This window comes from Lemur catta, chromosome 6 (genome assembly GCF_020740605.2).
Source record: "Lemur catta isolate mLemCat1 chromosome 6, mLemCat1.pri, whole genome shotgun sequence".
Classification (NCBI taxonomy): Eukaryota; Metazoa; Chordata; class Mammalia; order Primates; family Lemuridae; genus Lemur; species Lemur catta.
The window spans coordinates 77,630,337-77,652,081 of record NC_059133.1 but is presented as its reverse complement, the minus strand read 5'-3'; the positions used below and the strand labels follow the sequence as shown (position 1 = coordinate 77,652,081).

At 38.4% G+C, this 21,745-nt stretch overlaps 1 protein-coding gene across 2 annotated transcripts in view; it reads left to right on the top strand.

Annotated features, from left to right (window-relative positions):
* The window catches only part of IRAG2 (inositol 1,4,5-triphosphate receptor associated 2), a 114,014-nt gene that overhangs the window by 65,765 nt on the left and 26,504 nt on the right, over positions 1–21,745 (top strand). For both annotated transcript variants that reach the window (XM_045554188.1, XM_045554189.1), the window contains exons 18-24: positions 2,055–2,169; positions 2,601–2,763; positions 9,481–9,542; positions 10,735–10,815; positions 11,385–11,481; positions 13,072–13,219; positions 15,076–15,157. In XM_045554188.1, the coding sequence (XP_045410144.1) occupies positions 2,055–2,169; positions 2,601–2,763; positions 9,481–9,542; positions 10,735–10,815; positions 11,385–11,481; positions 13,072–13,219; positions 15,076–15,157 (748 nt within the window). The remainder of the gene's footprint in view (positions 1–2,054; positions 2,170–2,600; positions 2,764–9,480; positions 9,543–10,734; positions 10,816–11,384; positions 11,482–13,071; positions 13,220–15,075; positions 15,158–21,745) is intronic.

Below are 21,745 nucleotides of genomic sequence, written 5' to 3'. Positions count from 1 at the left end.
TCTTCTGCATAGCAAAGGACAGAATTAACAGAGTGAAAAGGCAACCTGCAAAATGGGAGGAAATATTTGTAAGCCATATATTTGATAAGGGGTTAATACATTAAAAAAAAGGAACTCCAACAACTCAATAACAAAACACCAAATAACCAGGTTTTAAAACAGGTAAAGGACCTGAATAAACATTTTTCAAAAGATGTATAAATGTCCAACAGGTATATGAAAAGATGCTCAACACCACTAACCAGAGAAATTCAAATTAAAACCACAATTAGATATTGTCTCATACCTGTTAGGATGGCTATTACAAAAAATGGGAAAAAAGATAATGTTGGTGAGGATGTACAGACATTGGAACCCTTGAACACCATTGGTGGAAGTATGAAATGGTGTAGGCACTATGCAAAAATGTTAAGGAATTTCCTCAAAATATTAAAATTTGAACTACCATATGATCCAGCAGTCCCACTTCTGGGTATTTGTCCAAAATAATTGAAATCAGAATCTGGAAAAGATATTTACATTTACGTGTTCATTGCTGCGTTATTCACACTATTTCCAAGTTTTGGAAACAACCTGTATGTTCACAGATGAATAGATAAAAAATGTGGTATATACATGCAATGGAATATTATTCGGCCTTAAAAAAGAAGGAAATTCTGCTACATGTGACAACATGGATGAACCTGGAGGACATTATGCCAAGTAAAATAAGACAGTCACAGAAGGAAAAATAGCACATGATCCCACTTACCTGAGGTATCTAAAATAGTTAAACTCATAGAGTAGAGAGCAGAATGGGAGTTGCTAGGGGAAAGCGGAAATGAAGAGTTGCTATTTAATGGGTATAAAGTTTCAGTTGTACAAGATGCATAAGTTCTAGTGATCTGCTGTATAACATTATGCCTATAGTTAACAATACTGTATTGTATGCTTAAAAATTTGTTAAGAGGTTAAACCTCCTGTTAAATGTTCTGCCACAGTTCGGGGGGGGAAAAAACCCCAAACAACAAACAACTGACTATAAGCTATTGAAGAATGCTCAGTAGATTGTGTGTGGTGATTTAGGTAGTTTTTATTTTTGTGTAGGATTTTGTCTGCTTGTTTACTAGTATGGGGTAAAGCATTCTATGAGACCATTCTTGCCTCTCCTGTGGTCCTTCTTGTAACCAGGGCTGGATTTATGCCAGTGTGCATGGGATTCTGATTACAGGTTAACATTTGGGAGGCAAGCAAAAGGCCTATATCTTCCTCACTGCTTTGAAAGTTTATCATTCCCCTTTTATTTAAGTCAAATTGTTTCCAGCTGATCATTAATATGTTGACATGTGGCACAGATGAAATAATCTCATCAGCTAACAGAGAGCAAATGCATTTTTATATATTTTGGAGATTAGTGTTGGATACAAATGAGGAGTAACATAATGACACTATGAGATTTGTCGTGGGGAAGAGGGGAGGGGAAGGACTTACAGAGAGGATGGCAGTGGAAATGTCAACAGCCAGCTTTCATCTGTGCGGTCCTACCTGCGCTCATGGCACATGCTTATGTCACGATTGACAGCCCTTAAGGAGAAAGGCTAAGGTCATGAGACAAAGCTCTCTTCTCTTTTTTCTCTTTTTTCCCTCCCCCTTTTTTCTTACCTTCCTTTCTTTTTCTGCAAAAGCTACTAGCTATGATGTGTAAGTATTGCACCTGTCACCCTGACCTCATTGTAGAGCCATCCTCCCAGCAGCTGTGCAACCAATGCTAAGTACTGTGAATGCAGCTTGTGGGGAACTGAATGTATTTAATACCAGTGTAAAATAGGAAGGCTAAATGTCCTTGTCTGTAAAGTGGGGGTATCAGGCTAAGTGATCAATATGATTGCTTTCTTTAAGATTTTATATTTGTGAAGCATTTATATATACATAAATACTTTCACTTTTTCCTCTCATCTCTAAGGAAGTATGTTCAGTTTGAATTTGTCACAATTTCCCAGGGTGACTCTTAGATGAAATGTCACTGACAGCTTGTGGTTTGGACTTTTTGCTTTCTTTCATTTTTTTGACTCTAGTCAGAAACAGCTAGAAGCCATTAAACAACTGCAAGAAGATGCTGTCAACCAGGAAGCCATCCTCAGGAAGAGGCTCCAGGAAGCCAGCCAACGGCTGGCGGATGCAGAGGAACAGGTAGCGTGGCCCTTGACTACACTAGATTCAGGGCAAGTCTCCTCAGATGTTCTTAAAACCATGCAATAAAAATGGAGGAGGAACAACAACAGAAAAACAAAGAGGAACTGTGAAGTTCAGTCCCTAGCGACTGGCAGCGCGGAGGAAGTACAGGGGGAGTGTAAGAGAGGCGGTGTCAACAGCCTGCTGATGAAACAGGCAACTCTGCAGAAAGAGCCAACTTGACATATCAGGACTTTGCCGCTGTGGAAATAGCTCAGGCACACCAAGCCCATGCAAACACAGAATTGCAGAAGTTCAGGAGAGGCTTATCACTTTCCTGAGAAGAAAAGCACATTTTCAGCTTTGTGTGCATAATCAGAGTGAGCGCTCTCAGTTGCTTGCTTTCCTGGCCACACTGCTAAAATCCAGTATTAACTACCCGCATCCAGGTTAAGGATCGAGATCGGGCAGCCCACTCTGCCAGGGAAAAAGCTGCGTCTCTACTGCAGAAATTAGAGGAAGCAATTTCAGAACAATGGAACCTGCAAACTATAAATACTGAGATACCGAACGCTTGCCAGACACTTGAGCAGAAGACAAGAAAACTGAAAAGTGAGTAGCAAATATTCACTTACGCCCCAGGTCAGTTCGCCCTGAGGTGGGGCCAAGGACCACAGCCATTTTTCGAGATCACAGCTGAGGTATTATTACTGAATTTATGGCAATGAAATGGTTTGAGAAGGCAGTGGGGCTTTCAGAGAGGTTTGCTTAGTGGCTAGGTGCATGGATTTAACCATTAGCTTTCATTTTTGGTTGTTTAAAACAAGCTGGATTTGTCTGTGACTGCTTTTTCTTTTAAAATGAAATAAAACTTCTCAATATCTCTAAAAGTAAACAAGAAGAAAAATCTTGTATGCACAAGATATTTGAACTTGCAAACTGTGTACATATAATACCCTGATTTTATTAGCTAGTTTTTACCCTTCATATGGTAGAAAAGGCCCTGACTCTCTTATTTTCTTGTCAGTGGTAATTTTAGGGGATTGGGCAAAATAATTATAAGTTTGATATTTATCAAGATATTTACTATGTGTCAAAATTCTTTTTAAATTTTAATGCATTTTTATATACATTTTGCATTTAAAAATAGGAATATTTGTCATTTTTCTGTATGGCTTAAAAGTGCATAAGCATTTAAAAAGGATTTATGTGAGAGGCAATTGTCAAATTACAGATGTCATTATTTGTAAACCAGTTTTATTCTAGAAACATAGTGTGGTAAAAATAAAACTCAGCCATTTATCAGACAACTGCTTTTGTTAAGCTAGCTTCTTGTTCTATCAATGTAAATGTTCTCTTTATAGAAAGTTACTTGGTTGGAGGAATAAACAAGTAAATATAAGCTTGAGATAACCTAGAGATGAAAATTTTCAGGCTTGTGTTTGGGATTTATTGTACCCTTTCTACTGTTATTGGAGAAAGCTACTTAAGAGTTTAAGGAATTGTCTAGTTTTCAAAATAGCAATGGTTATTCAACATTTTATTGTTATTATTTTTAAACCCTTATGAACTTGCAAGTTTTCAATAATTCTAAGTATTAGTTTAGTTTGATTCACTCTGTTAGCCAATGTAAGGCATGCTTTAAATTACATAGCCTATATATTGTTTTACTATTGCTCAGAGAGCACTGGAGAAGGTTCCTTCGTGATTAGAACTGTGCTTGTTGAGACATGAATCTCAAGGCATTCCAGATTTGGCTTAAGGTGTGTCTGCTTTAGACATTGTGCTCTGAGGACTAACCTTTTGCTCCAGTTATATTTACCTATTGATTAAATCAATATTATCCTCCAGTTTCATAAACTACTAAGAATTTATGTCTCTTTTTTCTCCCCATGATTTCCTTATAGTACTTTCTTGGAAGAGTCAACTTTTGTAACTTATTCCAAAGTATACATTCTTGATGTTATGAACTTGCTATTGTTGTCTTCCTAGTTTATCCTCAGGGGATAATTGAGTCAAATATTATTAAAAGTAGAATGTGAAATCTGTCTTGGGTTGAATGCATGTATTTTTTTCCTGCCTGGATACAGTAGGGTGGACACTTCCTTTTTGTCTTGAGTTGTTCATAACCTGCCTGGATTTATGAAATCCTTGACTTGTTTGTGTCTTTTGCTGCCCAAAGAAGGTATACATACCAAGATTTTGCTCATAAGACCATTTGCTTATGAGGGTCTTTCTAACCATGTCCTTAAAAGTCAATCTTTGGGAGAAGAAGGAAATCCACATAGCACATATTTTCAAAATGTTCTATACAGCAGATATTCCAGATAGACTGTGAACAAATGTCAATGAGGTAGGATAGTTATCACACAAACACATCCACGCACATCCCACCACGACCACTGCCATCCATGCTGTTTGAATTCTGAGTCAGACATTTGAATTCTGAGTCAGAAAACAAAAATATTTAAGCCTATTTAGCTTCTATGACACCCTCTGGCTAGTTTAATAAATTCACGAAGTGTTTAAGGCAATTGCTTTCTGATCCATCTAAGAAGATTCATCAGCAAATTGTGTGGGGATGCAGCTGGTTTGTCCAAATGTTCAGATCAATGTGCTCAGTATTCACAGACTGGAACTAGGAATTTGTTTGTGATATTTGGTTAGAAAGCCTGAGTTTTGTGTTGAATTAATAATCTTGTTCAAGTTTTCCAGGGCCACTGGGACTGGACTGATTTATGAGGTAATTAGTGTGCATGCCTCCATGAAATGTGCTATTAGAACTATTAAATTTCTTGGGTGGTTACTTACATATTTTCTTTCTTCTGCTTCTTTGTTTATGTCTAAGCATCTTGTTATCATAGGCAATACTGGATGATAATGAGTGTTTGCTTTAGAAAGGAAATTTTAAAAGTTTCTTAGATCTAGTGTATGCATATAACATACTGGGATGATCTTATGTACAGAAATCATAGACTAATTGATCTAACCTGTCACCCGTTACTATTTACCATCTCTTGTCCCTATCTAACATGAAATCTTCATTGAGTTAGTCATTTAATAGACAGTGAGGAAATTGCCTTTGGGAACCATAAATATTTCCTTGGGGAAAGATCCTGAAACACTCCTGTATATTATAATTCCTTACTTGAATATAGTATTTGCACATGACCTTCATAGTTTAGAGAAGACTTTTCACTTAGACAGTCTCATTGAACGCTCTCTTTCTAGCTTGCTATTCTTAGCATGGAGGGCATGAGGTATGGGAGAGGAAGAAGGCTTAGGGCTTTGAGGATGGATGCAAATGAGAGCCACTGTCCTCAGTAGTCAGTAAACAAGAGGGAAATGAGCCAAAGAAGAGGGGATCCAGGTGATTGAGACACTTAAAGATAGAAGGTGTTGGAATGAGTGCCAAGGAGAAAACGAAAGCCAAATACAGCTTGCTCAACAGCTCCAGTGGGACGGGGGCCCAAGCTTTCCCAAATGAAAAATGCAGTTATGGATGAAATTATCTAGGAAATGTAGTATAATGATTAAGAGCATGGGATTTGAAGTTAAACCTGTATTCTAACTCTAAGTCTACAAAAGAGTAGCTGCGTATAGTTGGGTAAACCACTTCGCCTCTCTGAGTTTCAGTATCCTCTTCTGGTAAATGCAGTTGTTGTAAATTATAAATAACAAATGCAAAATGGCAGTTAGTGTTTGGTCACAGTTGGTATACATGCTCTGCTAGAGCACACGTCTGTGACTTGAATCACCACATTTGTGATTGGTAAACGGGGAATGACATGGTAGTATACTATGGAAGTTATATTGTTTCATTCATGATTTTCTTGGGAATAGGATTTGGACTGGTAGAAATAGAACTCTCATCTTCAGCAGGAAAGCAAAAAGCTCTTAGCTTGGCTGCTGAACAGGCAGCAGGAGCCCTCTCAGCTTTATTTTGAGAAAATTAAAAACAAGTGTCTGCACCTGGGCCTCCCTCCCCTGAGATGATCAACCCCAGCCTTGCGGAACCCTCATCTCTGGCAGATCAGACTCCCTTCTGCGTTCACTTTGGCAGCCTCACTGCCCCTGAGGTCCACTTCCATCTGCATTTTCTTTGCACCCCAGGAGCACTGTTCCAGTGAAAGCATCACCAGCATTTCCACTCTATTGTCTTTGTGCATTTCTGGTATCCTGTAAGGCATTTTAAGACCCTGTCTGAGTTATCTATGTTATCTTCCTAGGTGCTAATAATTTAATAATTGTGGGTTAGTACTCTGGTTATAATGTTGCATATATTTTTTTAGCAGTTTCTTCCTAACCCTGTTTATCTCATAAACCCTATGGTGTTTCTGTTCTTAGAATATTTCATTCTTTTTTATTCATGTATACTTTACATATCATAAAATGTTCAGATCTTGAGTGTATTGTTCAACCAGTTAGATAGATGCACATCAAAACACAGAACTATCACCCCAGAGACTTCCCTTGTGCCGCTTCCCAGTCCATGACTCTTCCCCACCTCTACCACCAGAAGGAGCAACCACTGGTCTGACAGCTTAGTTTAGCCTATTCTAGAATTGAGTTATACTGTACGTACTTTTTTGTGTGTTTCTCTTCTTTCTCTCAACATAATATTTTTGAGATTCATCTACATTGTGTTTATCAGGAATATATTTTTATTGTTGAGTTGCATGTGTTTGTAGGAGCATTCCAAATTTATTAATTTTTCCTATTTTTGGATGTATAAAGTATTTGCAGTTTGGGGTTATAATGGATAAAGCTGCTAGAATATCTATGTAACAGGTCTTTGTGTGTGGACATGTGTTTTTATTTCACCTAGAATAATTAGGAGTAGAATTGTTAGGTCATAGGGCATTTGTGGCTCTAACTTTTAAGCAACTGTCAGTTTTCCATAGTGTTTATAGCATTTCAAGTTCCCAACCAGCAGTGTGTGGGAGTCTAGGTGCTCTGCATCTTCAGTGTTTGGTAGTGCCAATCTTTTTCATTTTAGCCACTCTACTGGGTATTTCATTGTGATTTTAACTTGTATTCTTCAGATGACTAATGATGTTGAACACTTTCTCATGTGCTGATTGGCCATTGTATATCTTCTTTTAGAAGCCTCTAAGTGTGTTGCCCATTTTAAAATAGGCTGTTTGTCCTTTTATTATTGGATATACGTTGTTTGACAGATATATATATATACACATATATGTATATATATAGTGAAAGTTTCTCTTAGTCTGTAGTGTTTAATGAACCCTGATATTTTTAATACACAATTTTGCAGAACATGAGGTTTCTTCAGTAATATATAAATTGTGTTATTAAAGTCTATATTCCATAAATGTCAACCATCATTGCTAGCTAACATTATTACAGCTCTAATAATGTTATGGTTTTTATTTTCAAGAGTCAGTTAATTGTGGGGCCTTTGCCTGAAAGCCTTATTGCACAGTCATTTAGAAAGTCGCTGTATTTCAGCTTCCTGCAAAGGCAATGCATCCAAGACACCTGGTCCCATCCTACATCACAGGTGGCAACAGCAGAGGACACAGTGGCCATTGTTTTGCTTCTATATGAAGACTAAATGTTCTAGAGACATCTGCAGGTCCAACTCCAAACACATAAATATTATGCAAAGGTGGATGCAAATTGAGGTCATAAGGCAGCTTGTTTTGCCATGTGGAAAATATGGAAATAGTTGCTACACATTGCACAAAACATCTGTTGAAACTGGTTTTCAATTTGAATGCTTTGAGATTAGAGTTTGTCTAAAACCCAAGATTGCCTGGTGGGCAAGCAGATGGGTAATTTCAACAGTCTTATACTAACTTATTATTTCTTAATGACATAATTCTGAACCATAAGATTAGTTTGGTAATTCTAAGACAGTATTTTGTATTTTAGAGATACATGACCTTCAGAAACATGATGGCCACTTCTGAAAGCTTTGGTTGCTATTATTTAGCTGTAGGTCAGGAAAAGACATTAATTCAGTTAACACAGAGATTTTTCAAAATATAATCTTTACTAAAGTTCTAAGTATTAATAAGAAAAAAATTTTAATTACTTTAACAGGTTAGAAATAATTTTAAAAAAAGTATTTACTGGGCCTAGTCATACTGTGCCAAACTTAGTTGAAAAAGAAGTTATTTTTACAGAAAAAAAGTGTTATAAAATAAAACTTTTACATGATGATTTTCTGCATAATTGAAACTTTCGAAACCCTTTTTCCTGAAAAACAAAAATTAAAAATTAGATTATGTACTCCTTTTCACATATATTAGCATTATGTTCATGACTCAGAATTTCTTCAGGCTATTAAGATATATAAAACTGTTGCTCTATCAAATAAGAAGCACCGGATTTCTATGTGTTCTGGATACCAGAATATCTGCTGTTAATAATTTTTCTAGCTGTTAGTGATAAAAAAAATAGTGGTAGCTATTAATATGCTTCCATCTAGCAGAGTTCCTTAACCTCATTTAAATTTTGCTTTTTATCTTCTGTGGACTGAGACATCAGTCAAGCTAGTGAGAATTATGTATACATTCAGACCCACTGCCTGAGTCAAAGTGTGAGATTCACCACAGTAATAAAGGGCACGGACATCGTAGCTATTTTGGTTGTTCAAAAGATTTGGACTTATTTTCTCATTCTTGGCTATATTTCAAAGAGTATGGTGTGTCCAACAAATAATATGCTATTATGGAAATCAAAGAGTTAGGTATTTTTCCCCATTTCCATTGTTTCAGGGATAAGATTTGGGAAGTTACTGGCAAGCAGGTTTTAGTTAAGGAGAAAGGCAAATATTTTTAAGTTCACAGAATAGTACCCCGAATTGAGCACTGTTCCATGAGTCCAAGCTCAGCTCTGACAATTGACATTTCAATCCTCTGGACACCAGCGTTTTCATCATCTCAGATCTACTTGTAGGATTCTGGGCTTCTAGGGCTGTAATTCTAGGGCTCAAGCAGAGGTTTATAGGTGAGAAGATTTCTGTATCAGTAGGAGGTTGAACTGAATGACTTCAAGGTGTATTCTTGTTTTAAGATTGGATAATTGTGTGACTCACTTCTAGGAGACAATTCACTTGCAACCACCAAGGTAAATTTTAAACACCCAAGGGTGATAATGGTTTAGCTGTTCCAGCTTGTTTTTCCATTTTCCCCAGTCACCAGCTGAGAATGCCATCCTCAGAAGTCATTGTTCTCCCTCTCCTTTCCTTCGGGCCCCAAATTTAAAGCCATTAAAAGTTTATGAAGCAATGATATGAATTGAGAGAAGAAAGGAAGTTAAAAATGGTCATATTGAGCTGGTTATATATTCTCTTTGTAGCAACAATTGAGTCGCTTCGAAAGAAGTTAATTGAAAGGGGACTCCATGGCTTGCTATTTCAGGTAAAATAAAAAAAAAAAAAACAAAGAAAAACCTCTGTGATTTGTGTTTACTCACTGTGTGGGGAAGAGGTCTGACTCGTGTAAGGTTTTGAAACTAGTTCATGATATATCAATGACTTTAATCATTAAGTTAAATAACCAACTTAGAAGAAGATGCTTTGGTAGACTTTGTTCTCTTATACACTGAAAGCATTTGGCAATACAAGAGTGGAGAACTCACATTACTGAGGCTCCTGCTAACATTTTCCAAAGAGGTAGCCCTTTAGAATTTACTTGGCCCAGCCACTGTATCTATTAGCAAAAAGCCAGTTTTTTAGTGTTAGACACCTCGTTTCTGACGGTAAGGGTACATCCTTCAATTTGTAATTTTATGTTGAAATTTTGAGTACTTTTGAATAGGCTTTGCTGGTTACTGTTGCTTTTTTCTTTCTCCTATTTGAATTAAGCTTTCTACTCCTTTCTGTCTGGACGTCTCCATATATCCCTGGTAGAGTTGAATGTATTTCTCTCCCTTATAATGCTTGGTGAATCTCCTTTTTGCTCATAAATGAAGAACATAAGGGACCAGCCAGGTTGGCGCTGGAGAAAGGGGATGGAGGAGGAACGAAGAAGGGTGATATTTGCATGGATCTGTTTCCTGGGTATAATGCAGACACATCTGTTTAAGCAGGGAAAAAAAATTATTCATGTGAAAGTTTAAGCTAGGCAGAGTGCCTAAAAAGCCCTCAGCTATAAGTTGAGCTAGAAAAACCTCCGTATCTAAAGATGCTTTAATCATCTCAAGAACACCAACATTTCATATTATAACATAACTATGATAGATATATATCTGTTTCTTGGATCAAGGCCATGATTTTATTGCTATAAAATTTTCTCAGACACACTTCACTACTCGGAGTTCTATCTCCAACCAGCTTCTTTGGCCTCTGCCTAAAAATGTCAGTGAAAAAACTTTGTTTCTTGTTCGTGATCTTTGGATTTCATTCCTAGACCAAGTGATGGGGAAAATACAACAAGAGGTTTACAGTTATAAATGTATTCCCTTAAAGTAGAATACAAGTTAAAAAAAAAAAAAAAACTGGTCAATTTTACCCACCTTAGGTAGTGTCCTATTGGAAGTCTAATGTGTTTTGTATCTTTGACACTTCCTTCATTCTGTCTTTGAATGCACTCCACCATTTTCTCATGACAGAGCTGTTTAGATGAAAGATTTCCTTACTATGATCCCCTGTCCTGCACAGATACAGTTCAACAACCTCTTAAAGAAAAATTGGTTAGTATAAGCATTTTGAAATTATTTAGAATCCACAGCCATGCCAAAACAGAAAGCAAAGCCCAGTGTGTATTAGTAGCCTTAGCATTCTAAACTATATTGCTAAGAGATTATCAGATGAAGCAATGGATACCTATTTTTTTTCTTTATCTCACATACACGCACATATAATTCTGGTTGATCCTAAGAAGTAGCAATATTTGAAAATCTTTTATTGCAGTATCATGAAGAATTATATAACTAAGCTTGCCCCCCTCACTCATACCTTTTTCCTCAGAGCCTTTGTTTATACCAAAGTGTCAATTATTTGGAATTAATGATGTTAGCATTCTGCTAAGTTTTTGAACTCTGATTTTTTGATAAGAATTATAATTTACTTATATGGTATATGTAATCAAACACATCAAAGCTTTTTTACTTGATGTTATTTATTTCCTTCCTGACCTCTCTCACAGGGTCATTTGGGACTAGTGATAGTCTTTCTCCCTTGGAAGGTGAAGAGAGTAGGTTATGAAATGTGTTATGTTACATTCCTTTAGACAGCTAATAATACTTGGTTTTCTGTTTAGAAGCAGTGTTGCCACAAACTATATGGTGGTCAAGAGACAAGAATACATCAGATACCCCTGACCTTGAAACATACGTGCTGGTATACACCTCTGCTGGGTAAGGATGGGTAGCCCCTCCCCTGTGCCTGCGCAGACATGGCTGGGGGTGGGAGTCATTGGAAAGGGAAAATAATCACAATTATATAGGAATAATTGTTGAATATTGGATATTTATCCCTGAATTCAGTCAATCAATATGACTTGATTGAGCACTTACTCTGTGCAAGGCACTATATTATGCATAATAAAGTTTAAGTCCTAAAGTCACTCACAGATGGCGGGGAGACAAGATGTGGGCTCAGAGAAGTCAAAGAAGACTCCATAGAAGAGGATAGAGTTGAATCAGCTTTGAAAGATGGGTTAGATTTGGAAAAGCAAAAAGTGTCAAAAGATATATTCCAATGGGTGAGAGTGATATGAGCAAACAAAACAAAAAAAAATAAATAAGAATGCAAAAGGCTTAAGTGTTGAAGGAAGAGTCAAAGCTGGACAAGTCATTTTGGAAACAAAAGGATTCAGGTTGAGATACAGTAGAATATAATTTTGGAGAAGGAAAAGCAGGTGTGGGTCAAATTGTAGACGATTACTCAATGCCAGGCTAAGGAGAAAGAGCTTTATCCTAGGAAATGCTCAAAGTAGTGACATCTCTCAGCACAACCTGGATGTGGTTAAAAGGAAAAGTTAATGTCTGGTTCTGAAATGTCAAAAGAAATGGGATGATCATCAAAATAAATTTAAGAAGGAATATAGAGATAGTAGGGTGATTTGTGGATCACTTAAACTTGAGAAGGCCACTACTAATGGAATGTCCCTGTGTGTCAGACAATAGATTAGTACTTTATAGAGATTCTTATATTCATAATAACTTGATGATAACCACCACCAACACTAGCAGCCCTTAAAGAGCGCTCACTATGTATCAGGCACAGTGCTTGCTCTTAGCATATCTATTAACTCGTTGAATCCTCACATTCCCATGAGAATAGGTATTTATGTAATTCCAGGTTTAAAGATGAGAAAACAGGAACATTGAATAAGTAATTTGCCCTAGTCATCTCTCATTTCATGTCTAAGTAACTAAAGCTCAGAGTGGCTTAGTTACTAATTCAAGATCACACAACTGGTATGTGACAGAGCCAGGATTTGAACTAAAAAATTTGTGATTGACTCCAAAGCCCATGTTTTTTTCCACTAAACTCTGCTGCTTCCTATACTGAGAAACACACATAATAAGATGGTTTCTCAAAAAGGGCGGTTTGTCCTCCCAATCTATTTCCTGCATTACTCTTTGACGGGTTCTGATCACAGCATCTAATGCTCTTCTCTTCAGGAGTCTGCAAAGTTGCTTGGTAAAGGGCCAGAGAGTAAATATTTCAGTCTCTGCCGCCACTACTCAACTTTCCTGTTCTATTACACCAAGGTCTTCTGGCCTCCCCGACAACCCCTCTTTTAAAAAAAAAAATATTTGGCATTTTCACCCTCATGTAACTAGGCATCAAAGGGGTTTATGCGACAATGTTAATAGAACTGGGTTGAGTTTTGCTTTTTCAGAAATGGTCCAATCTCTTAAGAGGGGAAGAATTTATGCTTTAATATAGTTTGAACCAGAAATCAATCTCTATTTTTATTCTTTTCTGTTCTGTTACAGATGCCTTGTCTCTGGATAGTCTTACAGCGATTCCAAGGCTGGAAGTGACACCCTTCTCATGTGTAGCCAACCGAATCCATGCTTCGTGTGAAAGGCCCAAATATGAAGAAATAAAGGATGGTGCTTTGGATGTGACAAGACGACACAAGTAAGTTAAAACAACAAAATATACTTATCCTACTCGTTATGGGTGGCCTGGTCCCATTCCTAACATCTTAATTGATTACATTTTCACATTCTGAGATCATAACATCTTTATTGTGAAAATTCTCTAACTTTCTAAAAATATAACAATTTTAAAATCAAGACATCGCTGTAGTTTTCTTGTTTCTTTTGAATTTCATAATTTCTATTCTAAAATTTAAAAGACAAATTGGACTACGTGTTTCCCAGTTTTTAGGAATATACCACATACTGCTAAATTAACTAAGGTGGGTTGTGATTACATTTCTATTCCCTTCACACTCAAGCTTAACATGCCTTTGCGAACCTCCTCCTGTTGCTGTACCCCATCCCCTCCCTTCTTTTTAAGAACACTGACTGATCTTCCAATCTAAAGGGGAAAAAACCCCACAGTCACCAACAGACTTTCTCCTACATTATTCTCAACACCAATATTTTCTGACAGCACGTGTGGGATTTTTGCCCACACACTAACCAGTTCTCCAGCAGACACCAAATGGGCGTCCTCTAACTCAATTCAATTCTGACGCTATTTACTTGGAGGTAGTGTCAGATGCCACAGGTTACCGGGTCAGTCCCACAAGACTGCCCCCACTTCAGAAGCCAGTCACAAGTCCCGGGTTGTGACCTGTACTTCCGACCAACTGGCTACAGGTTGAGTGTTCCCATGACCCTCTCATCAGGTTTAATTAATTTCCTAGAGTGGCTCACAGAACTCAGAAAAGCACTTTACTAATGTTTATCCATTTCTTACAAAGGATATTTTAAAGGATACAAATGAACAGCCAGATGAAGAGATACACAGGGTTTGGAAGGGTCCCAAGCGCAGAAGTTTCTGACTCCGTGCAGTTAGGGTGTGCCACCCTCCAGGCACGTGGATGTGTTCTTGTTCTTCAACCCAGAGGCTCTCTGAGCCCTGTCCTTTAGGATTTTTATGGAGGCTTTATTACATAGGCATGATCCATTAAATCATTGGTCATTGTTGATCGACTCAGCCTTCAGCCCCTCTCCCTGCCAAAGGACGTTGGGGTGGTGGGGCTGAAAGTTGCAACCCTCTAATCACATGATTGGTTCCCCTGGCAGTCAGCTCCCGCTCTCTGAAGCTGTGCAGAACTCCACCAAGAGTCACCCCATTAGAAAAAAAGATGTTCCTGTCACCTAGGAATTTCAAGGGATTTAGGAGCTCTGTGTCAAACACTATCAGGAAATTACAAAGGTCTTAGGAGCTCTGTGTCAGAAACCAAGGTTAGAGATCAAATATTAGAGCAAAAGATTCTCTTAATGCCCCCATCTACAAGGATTTTAGGAGCTCTGTCTCAGGAACTGGAATATCGACTCTATACTGCCAAGTTAACGTACATAGGTTTTGATCACATTTCTGTGTCTTTTACGCTCAAGGTTAACAAGCCTTTGAGAACCTACCCCTGTCCCTGCACCCCTTCCTCCCTTGACGCTCATTTGGTCTCACCTGCCTTTTTAAGTACACAGACTAATCTTCCTTAGGACAAATTCCGAAATGTCAGTGGAGTTTGGAAGGCCTAGCTACTCCAGTGAAATGTCCTTTCTGTATTGAGGGTGGGGAAGGAAGACTTTGAATTGCAAATTCTTCATTTTCATTTTTGGCTGGATTTTCTGTTGTTTTAACTCCTCTTTGATGGAGGTGGGAGCTTTCTTTCATCATGTCTTAAGCCATAAACTTAATTAGAAATTTGATAAAATTGGGACTGGGGGAAGAGGAGTAGGAACTATGTTATAGTTTGGTATCTGCTGAAATGTGCAGTTTTTCTATCCGTAGTAAATAATTCTACTTCCTACTGTCAGGTCTCCAGGCCCCGCAGGCGGCCCCCACCCAGAGACAGATCTTTCAGGTTGCTTTAGGATGAATGATGACCTAAGGATGGAAGTGAGTATTTCATTTTCAGTGTTACCATATCCTGTTCCTCTTCTGTGGGTGTTCTTTTTCTCTTTTTCTTTTCTTGTTTTTGTTTTTTTACTTTATAACTATTATGGATACTCTTATAGCAAGTGGGAAACCAACACCACAAAACTCAGGTGCATGAGAAATATCAACCTTTGAAGTCAAGAAATTGAAATTCAGTCATTTGGAGGGCTTTCTTCCCCTTGCATAGTATGAACTCTGGGTTATATAACCAAAAGGAGATTTTGATGAAGTGTGCTGAACTTTTTGAGAGGCAGGCTGGCTTGGGACTTAAATTTACTAACGACTGGAAGAAGTCCCAGGTCCCATTGATCCTCTAAGAATTGGTGTCAAGGCCAGAGAAACTCTGAGGGGCCAGCCCTTTGTTGAAGACCACAAAGCAGGGCCACGTCCATGGAGACTATCCGTCCCTGAGGTCGGGTACTAACACCACTTCCCTACCCAAGAAGAGAATAACAATAAATGACTTGAAGGTCACTTATGGTCCGCTCCCTAGATCCTTCAGATGTGGTTGGAGTGCCTTCCTCCATCTGCAGCCTGAGCCCAAGCCCTGTAATCCTCTCAATCAAACAGAGCAGATGGTTGTATTTCAGGATCTGACAATCTATCCCCCTCCTTTTTTTTTTTTTAACACTTTTATTGAGATAGAATTCACACACCAAACAATTCATTAATTTAAATTGTTCAATTATTAAATGACTTTCAGTATATTCACAGAGTTGTGCAACCATCGCCACAATCAATTTTAGAACATTTTAATCACCCCCAAAAGAAACTGTGCATACCTGTTAGTAGTCTCTCCCTATTGCCTCCTCCCGTATCCCCCCAGCTCTAGGCAACCACCAGTCCACTTTCTGTCTCTTATAGATTTGCCTATTCTGGACATCTTATATAAACAGAGTAACACAATATGTGACCTGTTGTGTCTGGCTTCTTTCACTTAACATAAGGTTTTCAAGGTTCAGCCATGTTGTAGCATGTTATTGGTACTTCATTCATTTGCGTGGCCAAATAATATTCCATTGTAGAGATATACCACATTGTGTTCATTTATCAGTTGATGGGCATTTAAGTTGTTTCTACTTTTTGGCTATTGTGAGTAATGCTATTATGAACATTAGTGTATAAGTTTTGTGTAAACATGCTTTTAGTTTTGGGGAGTATATATCTAGGAGTAGAATTACTGTATCTTATGGTAACTCTGTTTAATGTTTTGGGGACCTGCAAAACAGACTTCCACAGTGGTAACACCATTTTATATTTCCACCAGCCGTGTATGAAGATTCCAATTTCTCTGCATCCTCACCAATACTTGTCTATTTTTTTGATTATAGCCATCTTTGTGGGTACAAAGTGATATCTCATTGTGGTTTCGATTTGCATTTCTCTAATGATTAATGATGTTGAACATCATGTGTTCATTGACTATTTGTATATCTTCTTTGGAGGTGTGTCTACTCAGATCTTTTGCCCATTTTTAAAATGGAGTTATATTTCTTTTTACTGTTGAGATGTACAAATTGTTATTCTTCCTTTTAAGTGTGTATATCTGACATTTTTTTCTGGTCATTAGCACCTGTTTTATTGAGTAGCTAAGAAAAAGAAAGAAAAAGGAAATGAATCTATGTTGCTATTACTTAGCAATTCTTATAAAGTTTTAATAAAGGAAGTTGAACTTGGAAGCTTACAGGATGTTTGGTTATTAGTAATTCCCCTTTTATCTGGTGCTGACTTCTCGAAGAAGGAAGAAACAAACATCAGTTGTGTACCAGGCACTTTGTAGGAAAGCATTTCCCCATGCTGTGTTATTAATCCTCCCTGTGCTTAGAGTGGTAGGTATTCTCTGCTTTTTACAAAGGAGGCAGCTGAAGGTGAGAGAGTTGGATAACTAGCAAGTAGCAAAGTCAATTCCAATTCAAGTTTGTCTAGCTTCAAAGGATATGCCCTTTCCACAACCATAGTACACTGAATTTAGACATTTCAATCATAATAATCCCTTATAGTTACCTTGAAAGTGGATTTTCGGCTAAGAAATGTACTGCCTTATGTATCTAAAAGGACCTCCTCATCGAGTCTCATTAGGATATGTGATTAAGGCGTTCTGTCTAGGTCTTGACACCCATTATGAAGTGGAAGCTAACAGGGATCACAGCAGAAACTCCTGTCAAATGTTCCTGGGGAAATGTACAGGCTCCCTCAAGGTTTGCAGGCTCCCTTCTGTGCCATTTCTTCTGTAGTCCCCAGGAATTAATCTGTTGGCCATACTTTGTGATGGGTAACATCAATTCCTCGCCTTCCTCCTTCCAGGTTTCTGCTCCACTGAGGAACCTGGGCAGCCTGGTAGCTGTACACCCTACCCCCCACCTCCCCTCGTTCCTTGAGCAACTCCCCACCTACCAGCGTTTTACACTCCCTATCTTTTAAGCACATACAAAGCTCTCCTTAGAGAATGCTTTTTAAAGTATTTTCTTTAGTAATAAGTACAGGGAATTAGAATAAAATACAAGACAAAGTATTATAAAAAACATAATCCATGTTCATCCCAGTGGACCCAAAAATTGATAGTGTTTTCTTAACTCCTTGATTTTCAGCAATGGATTTTGTCCGTCTCTGCAGGCTTATAACAAACAATGTGACCTGGCGTTCAAGGCTGTCTCTAACCTGGTTGCAACCTACCTTTCTGCTTTAGCTTCCTGTCACTGCCTGTGGCTGTCCCCGAATGTCAGGCAAGCCAGGTAGCTCATGTTGTCTGAACATGTCGCACAAACCTGTTGGTGCTGTTTCCTCCACCCAGAACACTGTTCCCGTTTCCATTTATCAAACTTCTATTTGATTGTCAAGGCCCATTTCAAAAACCAATAAAGCTTTTCTTGTGGTAGCACAAAATGTTGCCAGTCAGGCATCTCCAGTCCTTCCTGAGGGGGAAATCGTAACAGAAGGGGGAGATCAGGTGTCTCTCAGGGTTGGCCCTTTGTGTGAACTCTGGAAAAGTCTCACGGTTTGAGGCCTCAGCTTCCTCATGTCTCAGCTGTCCCACTCAGGAAAAAAAATAAGTTCATCCCTTTCTTTGAGACCCCAACAACTCTTTGTCCTCCCTTCTCTGTCACCTATATTCTGGTTGCATCATAGTTATTCATTTTCTTATACTTATTCCCATATTAGATCAGCTTGCCAGAGAATACCTTTATTTGTCCATTAATTAATGTGCATCTAGCACCCTGTATAGATTTGTAGACAGTAGTGCCCGTTGATGTTTGTTTTGAATGTCTATTTATTTTGACTCATTACAGGGTCTATTTAAAACATTGACAGCGAGCACTTAATTAATTTACTGTTTTCTGACTGCTTTCTTTGGCCTGGTGCACCTAAGTGCAGGATTTACCTTCTATTCCTTCCCCGCATTCACAGCGGAAGCTGTATTCTGGCATCTTTATCAGAATGCACAATGTATGATAACAATGAACATCAGCATTTTAAAGAGGGTTTTTGCAAGAGCAAAGGACTCTGAGAAGAATGTCTCAAAAAGAACATCTCATGGTAAAATAATTTGGAGCCCATTTTGGGACATTCTTGAGGAAACTTCTTTACTGACCCAATGACTTAGTTTATTTGGGATCTTTTGGTATAGCTTGGAAAGAAGGAAATAAATTATTTCCAGTTTTTATCTTTTAGAGATTCATAGTAAAATATTTATGGATGAAATGTTATAGTATCTGGGATTTGCTTCAAAGCAATGCAAGGGTAGGCTTAGTGGGTGAGAGTTTGAAACAAGAGTAGTCATAGGTTAAGAATTGTTGAATCTGTATGATGGATATACACTGTTCTGTCTACTTGTGTATTTATGTGAAAATTTTCCTAGTAATTCCTTAGAATTTTTAGCCACATGGTATAGCCTTTGGAATCAAGTAGACCTGGATTTAAGGCCAGCTCTAGGCCAGGTGCAGTGGCTCATGCTTATAATCCTAGCACTCTGGGAGGCCGAGGCAGGAGGATTGCTTGAGGTGAGGAGTTTTGAGACCAGCCTGAGCTAAAAGCAGAAAAATTAGCTGGGCATGGTGGTGCACGCCTGTAGTCCAGCTACTCAGGAGGCTGATGTAGGAGGATCGCTTGAGCTCAGGAGTTTGAGGTTGCCGTGAGCTAGGCTGATGCCATGGCACTCTACCCTGGGCAGCAGAGCAAGACTCTGTCTCAAAAAGAAAAAGGAAAAAAACTGGCTCTATTACTTATTAGGTGTGTGAACTTGGGCAAATGGCCTAACCTGTCTGAATTTGTCCCCTGTGAAGTAGAGATACTACTTTTCAGGGTTCTTTTGAGGATTCAAATGTACATACATATGTACGTTTACACACACACACACACACACACACACACACACACACACACGCACATACACTCACACACAGCTAAGTTCTGGCCTAACCGGTTCATGGAAACAAACCAAGTAGGTCATATTTAAAGGAAAGATACTGCCTTGCAATGCCATTTCCCCACTTGCTGTTGAGTAAGAAGGCCTTTCTTTTTCATGGAGTCCCTTCCCTACATTTTCAGGAATCTGCAGAGGTGCATACCTAATATAACACGATATTCTTCAGGCCTCGCCAATTAGTGGATTCTAGGTAGACACTTAACCTCTTGAGAAATTGTGGGGCAAAGAAGTTGGTCTCCCTGCTCACATCTCTACAGTCCTTCTGTTCACTGCACACTGCTGCCCTCCTCACTCTGTCTGGGCCTCCAAGGATCTCCCTTTCCTGCTTAGTAGAGAGACGACTCTCCCTTCTTGTTCCAGCACTTTTAGAAAGGGGTCCCACAATGGTGTTGGGTGGGTTCCTTGTGATGTGGTTGTTAAATTTATCGTCTGCTTTTCAAGACATGTAGATAATCCAGCAGAGCTGGGGGACACAGTGGTCAGGAGCACAGTTGCCCACCAAAGCCAGTGTTACTGCTGCCTCCGTCAGCTAGAGCTGCTTCCTCAATTCCTCTGCACTCTTGGCAGTTTCTCTCTAGGGGCTAGTTGTCCCTCCTTACTCTGTCTTTCTGTTCTTAATCACCGTTCCCACTACTGAGTCTGAAGAGCAACCAAAGGCTCTCTGGGCCTTTGCAAAACCAGACATGTGCTTAGGTACCTGTTCATGTGCCCAAATATGCCAAGAATTAAGAAGCTCCATGAAAATTCTATGACAACAAAACTGATCCTCTCTTCTACTTTACTTCAATCTCAGTCTGACCCCACTGAGATATTTTGTAACATATGTGAAATATCTGGATCATAGTAAACACTCAAAAAAACCTAGCTGTTACTGTCACTCTGAATCAGAATTATCAACAGGGTGAATGTCAGAGGATACCTTGCAACAGGACAGAGACCTGGACATGAATTTCTCTATTTTTCCTTTGTTCAAAAAAAAAAAATCACATACACTAAATATTAAGTGTCTTGACTGCCTTTGAGTTTTCTTTCGTGTTATTACATGTTTTTCTCTAAGACACACTATCACTGGGAGGAGGTGATTTATTGAGGCCAAGAACAGGATCAATTTAAAAATATCTCAGAAGATTTTCTGGCCATTGTCTGTCCTGTTCTTCCAAGTTGTGTGTGGGAGAAGCATTAATAACCTTGGAGAATAAATAACATTGCCAGTTGCAAAACTGGGACATGTAGAAGTTGACTGATAACTGTATTATAAATCAACCTCAAAGTGGTGGGTGCGTCCCGTAGATCTGAGGGTGTGGTGTACTTTTAGTTAGAAATTGAAAAAAAAAAAAAACCTGTAAGCAAATGTAGTTTTGTTTAGGTTCAAGTAGTGCTGATCTTTTAGAAAGTTCTTCTTAACATTCTTCCTCTTTTCAGAAATTTTAATGGACCCTGAGTCAAGTTTTAAGTAAGTCTATACAGACTGTTTGGTCAATATTTCTTTTGTTCCCAGAGAAATCACATTAATTTATTTCAGTAGCGTTAGTTGTCTAAAATAGATCCAATAGTAAAAATTACATTGGTCACATAAATGTTTATTAGTAGAAGGATTTCAGATCATAACATCTATAAATTTAAGCAGCATTTTATATAGAAGAGAAAAGATAAAGTAATCCTGGGAGATTATCTAGGCCAATTAATTTCCATTACTAGTATCTTAAAAGTTGTTTCTTATTGTTCTTCATATTTTTTCTATCTAGATATTGAAATAATACTGCTGTGTGTGTGTGGCCTGCATTTGCTGACCCAGCCCATGGGAGAATCTGTCTCACTTGTTCCATGAGTACCTTGGCTACCCCACCCTACATTAGACTCTTACTGTCAAAAGCAAATGGGCTGCATTTTTCATGTAAATGTTATGCAGGTTAATATTTGAATAGCTTGGACAGGAAGAGCATTCTTCCTGCTCTGTGCTATCGGCAGGTGCTAGATTCATTGACTTGAGCCAATCTTATACATGTAAGTAAATCTATCACCTGAACTTTCCTCTTCATGCTCTTAATTTCTTGATTTTCCTTGGTTTTAAAATATATCTAGTAGATTATCTCTTTCATGATCTGTCCAGATCTTGCAGTTGGCGT